Consider the following 13,012-nt stretch of genomic DNA (forward strand, 5'->3'; position numbering starts at 1 on the left):
GAAGGCGTGAGAGAAAGACAGGAGTCAAGGACAACTGTCCAGAAGAATAGAGTTGCCAATTTCCCAGATGGACCGATTTCTGCCAGATCCTTCACAGAACCCAGTTTTAATTCTTAACCCCTCCTCTCCGTGATGCAGGACTGATTTCTGAGTCCTCAGCCACCCAAATCTTTCTGGGGTTTGGAAGTTGAGTCCCGGCATTGCTCTTAACATGACAAATGACCCTGCGAGAAAGGCTGGTTCTTTTTCAATACCCCAACAATTGACCTCAAATAATCATAAAGAGAGTATGGGTTGTCTTTTGTTCAAGGATGCATCTCTAACCCTTACAAAAGTACCTGGCATTCAACAAATAAAACTTGCACGAAAAGGGTACTCCCGCTCGGGTCTTTTCCCAGGCCCACTCTCGAGCCAGCATCAGGACCCAGACAGAATTTCTTCCTCCAGGTAAAGCCAAGGAAGTGATGAGAACCTGTCACTAGTCGGTGCAAGTTTATGATTGGGCCTGGAGTGTTGATGAACAGCTATCAGCCCAATAGGAGACTGGGGCTCTCATGAATGGGCGTAGTCTTACTTGCCTCAGGGACCGCCTTTCCGAGGGCGCTCTAGCCCCGGGGAAAGACTCACCTATCCCGCCGGCTTCCGGCCCGTTTTAATTCCGCTTCCGGTCAGACGGAGGAGTCTCTTTGCTGAGGTCACATTGAGCTGCGAGCGGCTTCAGGGGCGTCTTTAGGTGAGTGCCGAGGGTTCGGGTACCCGGCATCCCATCCTGGGGGACTGAGGAACCCGATCCTAGCTTCCCCGAGAGCGAGGTGAGGTTTCCGGACGGCGGCGTTCGGCCTCCTGCGGGGGCCTGGGGTTCTGTTGGGTTAGTAGTCATAGCTAACGTTTAGTTCTCCCTTAATGCCGGGCAACATTCCAAGTGACTTATATTAATTCATTTAGTCCTCCCCCTTCTCCCCAGGCTGTAATTGTCCCTTTTGACAGTGAGGCAACGGAGGCTCAGAGGTCTTAAGCTGCTTAGCCAGCGACCATGATTTGGACTCAGTGTTTTGGGCGGCGGTGCCCTTAATCCCCGGGCCACAGGCGTGGGTCCCCGCAGTTTGCCAGGGCCGCAACCTAGCGCCCTGGTGTCTGGCTCCTCCTCTCCCCTTGGGCGTTGGAGGGGTCACAGTGTCATCCGGACCCACCCTCATCCAAATAGCGGTTCAAGATCTCGTCCCATTTTACTGTTCCGACCCATCTGTGTCCCAGCGGCTGGTGTTCTACACCGGCCTCGTTTCTCCCGCGCCTCCTTCCCCAGGCTACTCTGGCGTCCCAGATCCCCACACTGCCTTGGATCGCTTCAGTTTAATACCGGCTCGCTCACCTCGGCGTAAACCCACGACTCCTCGAAATCTCTGGAATAGAGGCAGTTTCTCTCAGGCTCCCTGGTGAAAACTGTGTGTCACCTCATAAGAGACATTGTACCAGAGGTTTTTTAACCCTGTGTCTTTTTTAACCCTGTGAATTCGAGGGGTTCTAGTACTCCAGTGAGGGAAGTTACGTCTGCATTTTTACTAACCTCTAATTGAAATGTAGCATTTGCTTCAGTTAGGCATGGAGACAACAACCTCAGGAATGCTAGCATCTGTGACTTTGTCAGCAATCAAATGGTTGCAGATAGCACAAAATATTTTTACTCATGATTACTTCAAAACTGTAGTGGTTAATAAAACCTCAGCTACATATAGTAGTTATCGTTGTGAGCCCGTGCCATTTTAAAAAGATTTTTTATTGATTTCAGAGAGGAAGGAAGAGGGAGAGATAGAAACATCATGATGAAAGAGAATCATTGATCGGCTGCCTCCTGCACGCCCCCTACTGGGGATGGAGCAGGCAACCCAGGCATGTGCCCTTGACCTGAATCGAACCTGGGACCCTTTAGTCCACAGGCCGATGCTCTATCCACTGAGCCAAACCAGTCAGGACTGTGCAATTTTTTAATGCACTTAAACATGTGCTAAGAAAAGGATCACTAGACCCCTCTAAAGAGTTCGTGGCACCAAAGACATTAAGAATCTCTGCATTGTACATTATGTTAATGATTGAGTGCAGTTCCACTAGTTGTATACTATGTGACCTTGAGAAGTCATTTAGACACTTGTCTGAGAAATGGTGACAGTAATAGTTCTTATCTTTTATTAGACTGGCTGCAGCAGCAAAGCTGTAAGAGTGTAGGACAGCACCTGGCCTGTAGTAAGCGCTCAATGCCTGTTAGCTAGTGTTATTTTGTGACAGATAAGGCCTAATTTTACCAAGGAGTTGCCCCTCCCTCCAAACCTTGCTGTGACTTACACATTTAGACGTATGGATTTGCTCTGTCCTTCACAGCTGTGTGTGTATGTTGACAGGGAGGGGGTAGTGCAGTGATGGCAAACCTTTTGAGCTCAGTGTGTCAGCATTTTGAAAAACCCTAACTTAACTCTGATGCCGTGTCACATAGAAATTTTTTGATATTTGCAACCATAGAAAAACAAAGACTTATATTTTTGATATTTTTTTTATATATTTAAATGCCATTTAACAAAGAAAAATCAACCAAAAAAATGAGTTTGCGGGTCATAGGTTCGCCATCACTGGGGTAGTGGCTTATTCACACCCAGCCCATCTTCTGTATCTGGGCCCCCATTGGGCCTGGGTGGACTGACATGGTCAGGTTCAGGCCCCATACAACCCCTGCTAACACCCATTCTCTTTGCCTCTAGGAATCAGCAACATGGCAGAAGACATCAAGACCAAAATCAAGAACTACCGGACTGCTCCTTTTGACAGCCGCTTCCCCAACCAGAACCAGACCAGGAACTGTTGGCAGAACTACCTGGGTAAGCAGGTCATGGTGGTGGGGGAATGCAGATCTTCCCCTGTTCCCATACCTGAAGTTGCTCACCTCTTGCCTCCTTGGGGACCCACGAATCTCAAGCCTTTTTTATTTATGGACATCCTACCTCACAGGATCTAGGCTCCTTATCAACTATGTTCAAGGTCTGGGCCAGTGCCACAAACTTTGGTTCCTACAATGACTTCTTTTTTTAAAGATTTATTTGGGGCCATGGCTTGGGTAGCTCAGTTGGTTAGAGCATCTTCCTGATATGCCAAGGTTGTGGTTTCGATCCTTGGTCAGGCACATACAAGAAGCAACAAATGAATGCATGAACAAGTGGAACAACAAATTGATGTTTCTCTCTCCCTCTCTGTCTCTCAAATCAATTTTAAAAATAAGGTGTGTGTGTGTATGTATGTGATGGAACATACATACGGGAAGTACAGAAAACATAATGTACAGGTAAATGAATAATTCTAAAGTGAACCCCTGTGTAAACCCCTGGATAAAAAAAAGTGGATGTTGCCTGAACTCTGAACTCTCCTGCCTACTGCACATCCTGTATTGAGCACAACACCCTGTTCTCCCCAGTAGAGATGTAACCCCACTGACTTAAGGCAACCATATTTTGGTTTTCTCATCACATTTAGGTTTGCCTCTTTGTGACCTTTATAAATACTGTATGTATTCTTTTGTGTTGAATTTTTTAAGTCAACAGTTTTGAAGTTTCAGCTGTGCTATGACATGTAGTTTGCTCATTTTCATTGCTGTAAAGTTTTCTACACTTTATTCATTGTCACTTGTGTGGTTTCCAGGTTGGGACTCTTAGGAGTAATGCTGCTATATACATTCTTATAGGTGTAATCTGATGTCCATGTGAATGCTTTTCTCTCTAAGGAATGTGCCCAGAAGTGGAATACCTGGATTGATTTTTAAAAAATTAATTGCTTACATTTACTTACTTATTTATTTTTTTATTGATTAGAGAGAGAGAGAGAGAAATATCAATTCATTATTCCACTTATTTATGCATTCATTGGTGGATTCTTGTTGTTCCCTGACCAGGGATCGAACCTGCAACCTTGACGTATCTGGACACTGTTCTAACCAACTCAGTTACCTGGCCAAGGCTAATTAATTGCTTACTTTAAAAAAAAAGTGTGTTTTTATTGATTTTTAGAGAGAGAGGAAAGGAGAGGGATAGAGAGATAGAAACATTGATGAGAGAGAATCGTTGATTGGCTGCCACCTGTACGCCCCCCACTGGGGATTGAGCCCAAAAGCTGGGCATGTGCTCTGACTGGAAATCGAACCAGTGACCCCTTTGTTATTGAGTTGATGCTCAACCACTGAGCCATATCAGCCAGGCTTAATTGCTTACTTTTTAAAAAATTATTTATTTATTCATTTTTAATATGTTTTTATTGATTTCAGAGAGGGAGAGATAGAAACATCGATGAGAGAAAATCATTGATCAGCTGCCTCCTGCACGCCCCCCACTGGGCATCGAGCCCGAAACCCGGGCATGTGTCCTTGGCCACAATCGAACCTGGGACTCTTTAGTCTTCAGACTGACACTCTATTCACTGAACCAAACTGGCTAGGGCTTAATTGCTTACTTTTAAAAACCAGATTATCCCATGCCTGTCTTCCTCTCTCAGACTCCAGCATTTTAGCATCAAGACTATCTTCCCCTTCCTTTGCCCTGGTTCTGGATTTCCATTATCCCTGCACATGCCCTTCATATTGCCCCATCAGTCCTGACCCCAGAGTTTTGTTTTTTGTTTTTTAACAAATAATGTATTTATTTATTTATTTATTTATTTATGGTTGATCCTCACCCAAGGATATTTTCCCATTGATTTTTAGAGAGAATGGAAGGGAAGGGGAAAGACAGAGAGTGAGAAACATCGATTGGTTTCCTCCCATATGTGCCCCAACCAGGGCCAGGGATAGAGCCTGCAACCGAGCTACATGCCCTTGACTGGAATCGAACCCGGGACCCTTCAGTCCATGGGCCAATGCTCTTACCCAGTGAGTGAAACCTCCTAAGGCCTGACCCCAGAGATTTCCAGTTAAACAGCAGTTCTCAAGAGGTTGCAAAGTCAACTTAGTGAGTTATATCTAACCCTTTTTAGTGCACTTGTAAGGGAATACATTCTTTGTAAAATTGTGTGTGTGTGTGTGTGTGTGTGTGTATCTGGTAAAAGGGTATTTCTATGAGTTTTGTTAAAAAATGTGTTCAAGTCCTGGCTGGTTTGGCTCAGTGGATAGAGCATTGGCCTGTGGACTGAAGAGTCCCAGGTTCGATTCCAATCAAGGGCATATGCCCAGGTTGAGGGCTCGATCCCCAGTAGGGGACATGCAGGAGGCAACAGATCAATGATTCTCTCTCATCATTGATGTTTCTATCTCTCTCTCCCTTTCCTTCCCTCTCTGAAATCAAAAGTATTTTTTTTTTTAAAGTGTCCTAGTCCTTTGACTGGGCTGAACATGAACCCCTTTTTTCACAGACTTCCACCGCTGTGAGAAGGCAATGACTGCTAAAGGGGGTGATGTCTCTGTGTGTGAATGGTACCGGCGTGTGTACAAGTCCCTGTGCCCCGTATCCTGGGTAAGTGATTCCTGCTGGGGCCCTTGGGATACAGGGGTGGGGGTCTTAGGAGAGGGGTTTGGTGACTTGGTGGGAGGTCAGCTGCAAGAGGCAGAGGGAAGACAGGGCATCGCACTGTCCATGGGACTTGCCCTTTTCTTCCTAGAATTGCCTTCCTTTTCTTCTTTCACTGATACACTCAATAAGTCAGGGCTCTCAGCCAAGGTGACCAGAGCTGTCTTCTTGCTAAATCCATCTTGCTCACGCACTCTGTAGATATATACTCAGTGCTGGGTTCCTGTCCCTGTGGAGCTCACCATTTTGTGCAATCCTGTCCTTTTTTATCATGAGCATTTTCAAATATACATAAAAGTAGAATAATTCAGCGACCACCAAATATACCCATTACCCAAATTGAATAATGTCAAAACTTTCCCACATTTCCTTCATCTATCCCTCTTCTTTTTCTTCTTTCTTTTGTCACTGAAGTATTTTGAAGTGAATCCCAGCATGTCATTTCACCCCTCCTACTTTAATGTGTATCTCTAAAAAATATGGACACTAAGAAAAAAAAAAGAAAAAAAAATATGGACACTAAGGCAGTCAGTCCTTTTAGCCCTGATAACTTAAATTCTTTATTTTAATTAATTTGTTTTTATGATTTTAGAGTGAGGGAGAGAGAGAGAAACATCGATTGGCTGCCTCCTGCATGCCCCCTACAAGAGATTGAGCCTGCAACTCAGTCATGTGCCCTGACCGGAATGGAAGTGGCAAACTTTTGGTGCGTGGGTCTGTGCTCAACCAACTGAGCCACACTGGACAGGGCTAATTTTATTGATTATTTGAGGGTGGGGGAGAGAGATGGGAGTGGGGGGATCAGTTTGTTGTTCCACTTAATTATGCATTCATTGGTTGCTTGTTGTGTGCCCTGTCTGGAGATTGAACAACATTAGCACTTGATGGCCTCTTTATGCTTTAAAATTGTGCTAATTGTCCATTTTGCCAGCAACAAAAGCAAAAACAAAAATATTTACAGCATGCGCTAGCCAGTTTGGCTCAGTGGATAGAGTGTCGGCCTTTCGACAGAAGGGTCCCGGGTTTCATTCCAGTCAAGGGCATATGACTGGGTTGTGGGCTCCATCCCCAGTAGGGGGTGTGCAGGAGGCAGCCGGCCAATGATTCCCTCTCATCATTGATGTTTCTATCTCTCTGTCCCCCTCCCTTCCTCTCTGAAATCAGTAAAAATAAAAAAATTTTAAAAAGCAAAATATTATATATATATTCACAGCAAAATTTCCTGAGATGTTAACAAGCAGTGAGGTTTAGGGGTAAAGTGACTCACATCCTCTCCTTTGTTTGTGGCGTGAGAGACGCTTCTTTTCATGCTGATGTATCAGTGTGAAAGGGTTGTCAGAACTGAAGTTTTTGTTCAACATTATATCTGTGAACAACTTGGTTGAGAACCGAATTGTTTGACTACATCTGTGATTAACACTAGTATCCTACTCTTTATTCCACTTGGCATCTTTTTGCACTTGACTATGTCTTGGAGATCTATTTGTGCTGGAGCATAGATCAGCCTTACTTTTTTCACAGCTGCCTAGTATTTCTTCTTTCCTCTATTCTGACAAACATCATTGAGTGTTGACTCGGTTTCCTGAAGCAGAGCATAGCCACTCTCTTGAAGCTCTGTACCTCACATATCTCCCCATGAACAGCCCTGCAGTAAGCTGGGGATTTTTCTGTGTTATTTTTCCTCCCCCACCCCTTTAGTGGTTCAGCTGTGACAGCTTCATTCAGGACAGTGATTCTTTTTTTTCTTTTTTTTTTAAAATATATTTTTATTGATTTCAGAGAGGGAGAGAGAGATAGAAACATCAATGATGAGACAGAATTACTACTTGGCTGCCTCGTGCATGTCTCACACTGGGGATGGAGGCCACAACCCGGGCATGTGCCCTGAACGGCAATCGAACTGTGACCTCCTGGTTCATAAGTCGGTGCTCAAACACTGAGCCACGCCAGCCACGCAGCACAGTGATTCTTATCTTTCTGGTCACTGCGGGTTCCCCAGCTCCTGGAACTGTGTAGGTACTGGGGTTATTAGTTGACTGAAGAAATAAACAAGTAGGCAAAGCGAGAAAAATTAAGAAGTCCACCCATCTGGTTTCCCCATAGAGGAAGAGAGTAACAATGGGAATAACACTGGCTTTCTTTCCACAGGTTTCAGCCTGGGATGACCGCCGGGCAGAAGGCACGTTTCCTGGGAAGATCTGAACTGGGCATCCTCCATCCTTTTCCCAGGGGTGTGAAGGGGGGCCTGGGTACATCCCACCCTAGAATCCTGAATCATGGCTTAACTAATAATAAATACTTGTTGGAAAAATGTAAGACTGTGTGTGTGTAAAAGAGCTGGATTACTGGGCAAGAGCCTGGGTTGGAAGTAGTACCTGGACAAGTAAGAGGGGCTTCAGAGTGAGTATTTTTTAATTTTGTTTTGTTTTTAATTTTGTTCTTTCAAAATTTGTCCACCTTCTCTGTGCCAGACAATAGAATGAATGATTATATGAAATAGCCTTAAGCACCTGTATATGCTGAAGTTTATGTGTATGTTCCCTTAATTGTCAGATAATTTTTAAAACTTTTCTTAGGTGATGAAAATCTACACTAATAAAAGAGAAACATGCAAATTAGTGTCACTCTGCTACCCCTGCCAGCCAATCAGCGACTATTGCAAATTAACCCAACAAAGATGGCGGTTAATTTGCATACACAGGCACAGAGCAAAGACTGAAGACTCGAGGCTTGGCTTCTCCGTTGTGGCTGAACCAAAGGCCTGGGTCCCGGGTGCCGGAGGAAAACCGGTGCCAGCAGCCAGGGTACGGAAGGCCTATTGCGTGAACCTTCATGCACCGGGCTTCTAGTAGTATAATAAAAACACATATGTGCCTGGCTGGTGTGGCTCAATGGTTGAGTATTGATCTATGAACCAGGAGGACATGGTTCAATTCCCAGTCAGGGCACATGCCTGGGCGTGCAGGAGGCAGCTGATGAATGATTCTCTTTCATCATTGATGTTTCTATCTCCCTCTCCCTCTCTGAAATAAAAAACATATTATTAAAAAAGAAAAGAAAAGAAACATGGTGAAAATTTCAAATGAAAAATGACATCCAGTGAAAAGTCAAGATGTAGGACTTCCCTGACCCCAATCACCTAATTCTGCCCAGAGGCTGCCACCAATAGCAGTTTCCCATGCTTTCCTCTAGAGATAGCCCATACATCTAGAAGTGTTTATAAATACATTTGTAAGTGTTGCTATTATTAATCATTATCTATTGTTATTGTTAACAAGGAGCTTGTAATCTAAGCATGCTCTAGGAGAGCAGCTTTCCACTCTGATGGCAGCCCACAGGAACGTACATTCCCAATACACGCATGCACAGCACATAACCATGCACATAACGGAAACAAGCTTTCATGGAACAGTGCTTGCCCTTTCTACGGAAACGTGTCCTGATGTTTTTCATTGTTTTACACCCATGAAGTTGATTTGTGACACACCACTGTGGGGAGCTCTGGAGAATATTGTTCCATCTCCACCCACTCCCACTTCAACCCCCCTCTCCAGCTTTGACAGGTACATGTAGCTGAAACATCCTTACTGAGTTCCCTGATTTCTTCTCCAGAGACGTGGGAGATGGGAAGCTGCATATGAAATTCATGTCTTCAGCCCCAGGTGTTACTTCACCAGAGGTGAGACCTCCTTCCCTTTTACAGAGTTGCTTCTTTACTGAAGATTTGAACAAAGCAGGATTGTCACCAGGCCCATATTGACAGATCTTAGTCTTTAGATGAAACTTGTTTCCAAACTTGTTCCTTTCTTCTCCCGTTCCTTGGCTTTCTGGAGGACGGTGCCTTTGCTTGTGACTGTGACAGAAAGTGGTCTGTTCTTTTTCTTTTTTTGAAGATTTATTTGTATTGAGAGGGAGAGGGAGAAAGGGGGAAACATCAATCACCTGCCTCCTGCACACCCCCTATCAGGGATCAAGCACACAACCCACCCCAGGCATGTGCCCTCACTAGGAATTAAACCAGCAACCATATGGTGCACAGGACGATGCTCAACTAACCAACTGAGCCAAAGAGGTCTGTTCTTGACTGCTGTTGCAGAGTTGACGAATACAGTTTGTGGCAGTGTCCACAGTGGTACCCAGTGCTATGGTGTGGCCTCAGCCTTCTCAGGTTGTCCTTCATCTCCACAGTAAGCTTGAGGTCCACACACCTGCACTCCTGCATCCTGCACTCCTTCAGTTTCTGCTCCAGGCCAGCCAGGACTCCCTGATCTGTACTTTTTTTTTTTTTTTTTTTTTTTTTTTTTCAAGTTTGGTATTAATTTTATTCTATTTTCTGTATAACTTTAAGTAGATAAAGGTTTATTTCTACAGGCCTCAGGAAATGGGTAGAAGTCACAGGACAATATCTCTTCCCACCAAAAAAAAAGTTGCATATTTTGGTATGTGTTTGTCCTAGAGGGAAAAACTGAAATTTATATTAGCAATGCTGTGCAAGATTCTTACATAAAACCGAAAACCAGCCTACAGTGGAGATTGTAGTCCTTTGTTCAGGTTCCTGGACAGAAGCCAAAAGCCGTTGAGCATGACAGAGCAATGGAGACAGTGAAGATGGATGACAGGCACCTAGCATGGGAGGAAGGAATGCCAGATTCCTTAGAATGGTGCGTTTTTCCTCCCCCCCCCCCCTCTTTTTATGTCATCTCTAAGAAGGTGCTGGGCAGGGATCCCAGAGAAAGAAAGGGTCCAAGACTCTAAATTGGCCTGGGTGCAGGCACTGCCACAGCAACTGGTACAGGAGAACCTATTGTCTCAGGTTCAGGTGGAGCCCCGATGGAATGCAGAATAAAAGGAATACTTAGAGGAAACAATTTTGCTTGGAATGCTAGATGGCCAAGCTTCAGCCTTTGGTCCAATGCAACACTTGCCTCACTTGTCAACAGTGAAAAATTAGTCTGTTAGAAGACCCAGCTGGAATCACACCAGCTTCTGCTACCTCATGCTCATTGTTAGGAAAAGATTAATTTGTGTGAACTTTCTGAGCTGTTAATTCCTGGGGACTGCTTTGTTCTTCCCAAAAGACTATTGGTGGAATAATCCCCAAAGGCTGAAAGCTGAAACACACCAGTCCTGGCCTGCAGTTCCGTAGGAGCAGACTGGTGGTGCGGTTGAGCTGACAGGAAAAGGCTGCCCCTTCCTGCAGAAGATAACTGACCTGCTAGCCCACCCCAAATCTCAGCCTGAGGTATATTTCAGTGAAGGCAGGTAGCTGTGCTTCTCAAAGCAGAGAAGCAGTTTAAGAGCAGAAAGGTAGAGGGAATCTACAAAAGAACCGTCTTGATACAGATTTATCCCATGGTGTGAGGGAGAGGGCAAAGAACCCAGTGGCACTTCGCTTATCCGGCAATTTCTGTCACTGTGGTGACCAACTTCTTCCCATTCCATAGGGTCTTGAACTGCTCGGGGATGGGGAACTCATTAAAGTCTCCGCCTTCTGTAGGAATGAGGACATTCATCTCAGAAGATTTGGCACTGACGATCTCACAATCCAAGGAATTCTTGCTCAGATAAACGTGGCAGCCATCTGTTTTGTTGATGGAAATGGCTGGCACTTTACCCATTACCTGAACTTTGACATCTCTACTATTGATTATCTCCACAATGCCCACTACGTCATCAAACACCAGACCGAGTTTCTTACAGTTACCTACTGTAATGGAGTTAATTTTGCCCTTGATGTGCAATGTTGTGTTGACACACTTGTATATGTAAGCCACCTGTTTCAGCTCTGTGTCATCAATCACCAGGTTAGAAACGTTCTCCTGATTTTCCACTCTCCATTTCTTGCCTTCCAGTTCAAGTAGAGCCGGCTCCTTCTTTGTGGCTGGCTTAGGGGATGGGTTAACTCCTGGTTTAGGTGCAGAGAATGGTTTGGGGCCACTTCGTACTGGACCACTCTGGGCCTTCAGGGCAGGGTTCTTGTGAGTCTTCATGTCATCAGGTACATGTTTTAGGGCATGTGTGATGGCCTCCCCCTGATTGATCTGCGCAAACAGTGCCGAACGTGAAGCAGAGTCATCTGACCCTGAACTGGTAGGCATTGGTGGGGGAGGTGGGCCTGGTGGTGGGGGAGGAGGACCTGATACAGCGGAGGGTCCAGATGGCAATCCACACAGTTCTTTTGCCACAGGCCCCGTTTTGCTCCAGGCCAGTCTGGTGGTATGGAACTCTTTAATGTAAGCCTGCAGCTCTGTCCATATACTCAAGTAAGTTTTAACCCAATCCACATGCTTCTTATCCACATCTTTGTACTCCTTGAGGACTCGGTTTGTGTAAAACATGGCAGCATCATTCATTTCTTTCACATAAGGACCAGGTTTGGGTGCCACAGCTACCCAACCCAGGGCCTGGATACTTTCGCTGACAGCTAACAGGTGATTGAACAATTTGCTGCCTCGGTTCTTCTCCCGAAAGGTTATTGCTTCTTGAATCTGCTCTGAGATCGGAGCCAACAAGTCAGAAAGCTTATTACCTCCTGGCTGCTGGCACTGAGAGGCTGTAACCAAGAGAGCCTGCTCCAACTTCAGACCTGTATGGACCATCTCCGCATGTTTCTGCACATCTCCTCCAATCTCTTTTCTGATCTTCAAGTATTCTGCCACAGGACCAGCAAGCAGTGAGTCAAATGCTTGCACATAGGGAACTGCTCCTGCTTTTGGAGCACTGTCTCCGTACCCACAGTGCATGTCAGAGGCATGGGATACTGCCTCTAGGCGGCCCACAGCCTTCTCCAATCTTTCTACCAGATTTTGCATGTCAGCCATAATGCACCACCTCAGAGCTCGGCTTCACCTCCGGACTGCGAACAGCCGCTTTCCACTTCCGGCAAGAACCGCCCCTGTACTTTTTTTTTCTTAATTGATTAAGGTATTACATATGTGTCCTTATCTCCCCTTTGCCCCCCTGTCCCCCTCTTCATACCATCACTCCCTTGGTGTCTGTGTCCATTGGTTTGGCTTATATGCATGCATACAAGTCCTTTGGTTGATCTCTCCCTCTTACCCCCACCCTCCCCTGCCTTCCCTCTGAGGTTTGACAGTCTGATCGATGTTTCTCTGTCTCTGGATCTGTTTTTGTTCATCATTTTATGTTGTTCATTATATTCCACAAATGAATGAGATCATATGATATTTTATCTTTCTCCCACTGGCTTATTTCACTTAGCATAATGCTCTCCAGGCCCATCCATGCTGTTGCGAATGTTAGGAGTTCCTTCCTTTTTACAGCAGCATAGTATTCCACTGTGTAGATGTACCACAGTTTTTTAATCCACTCATCTGTTGATGGGCACTTAGGCTGTTTCCAAATCTTGGCTATTGTAAATTGTGCTGCTATGAACACAGGGGTGCATATATTTTTTCTGATTGGTGTTTCTAGTTTCTTGGGATATACTAGTATTCCTAGAAGTGGGATCACTGGGTCAA

At 45.1% G+C, this 13,012-nt stretch overlaps 2 protein-coding genes across 2 annotated transcripts; one reads left to right on the forward strand and one right to left on the reverse strand.

Moving 5' to 3' along the window:
* The first annotated feature begins 605 nt into the window (after window positions 1-605).
* On the forward strand, window positions 606-7,842 carry COX6B1 (cytochrome c oxidase subunit 6B1). Its single transcript, XM_081106866.1, has 4 exons — window positions 606-733; window positions 2,748-2,864; window positions 5,377-5,477; window positions 7,680-7,842. Exons 2-4 carry the CDS (start codon window positions 2,759-2,761, stop codon window positions 7,731-7,733), a joined length of 261 nt encoding a protein of 86 aa, XP_080962992.1. The 5' UTR covers window positions 606-733; window positions 2,748-2,758; the 3' UTR covers window positions 7,734-7,842.
* A 2,904-nt stretch (window positions 7,843-10,746) lies between these two features.
* Window positions 10,747-12,352, reverse strand: LOC308530273 (adenylyl cyclase-associated protein 1-like; the record flags this gene model as incomplete). Its single annotated transcript, XM_081106817.1, has 1 exon — window positions 10,747-12,352. One exon carries the CDS (start codon window positions 12,350-12,352, stop codon window positions 10,925-10,927), a length of 1,428 nt encoding a protein of 475 aa, XP_080962943.1. The 3' UTR covers window positions 10,747-10,924.
* Between the last annotated feature and the right edge of the window lie 660 nt (window positions 12,353-13,012).

This window comes from Myotis nattereri, assembly GCF_964212035.1.
Source record: "Myotis nattereri genome assembly, chromosome: 15".
Taxonomy (NCBI): Eukaryota; Metazoa; Chordata; class Mammalia; order Chiroptera; family Vespertilionidae; genus Myotis; species Myotis nattereri.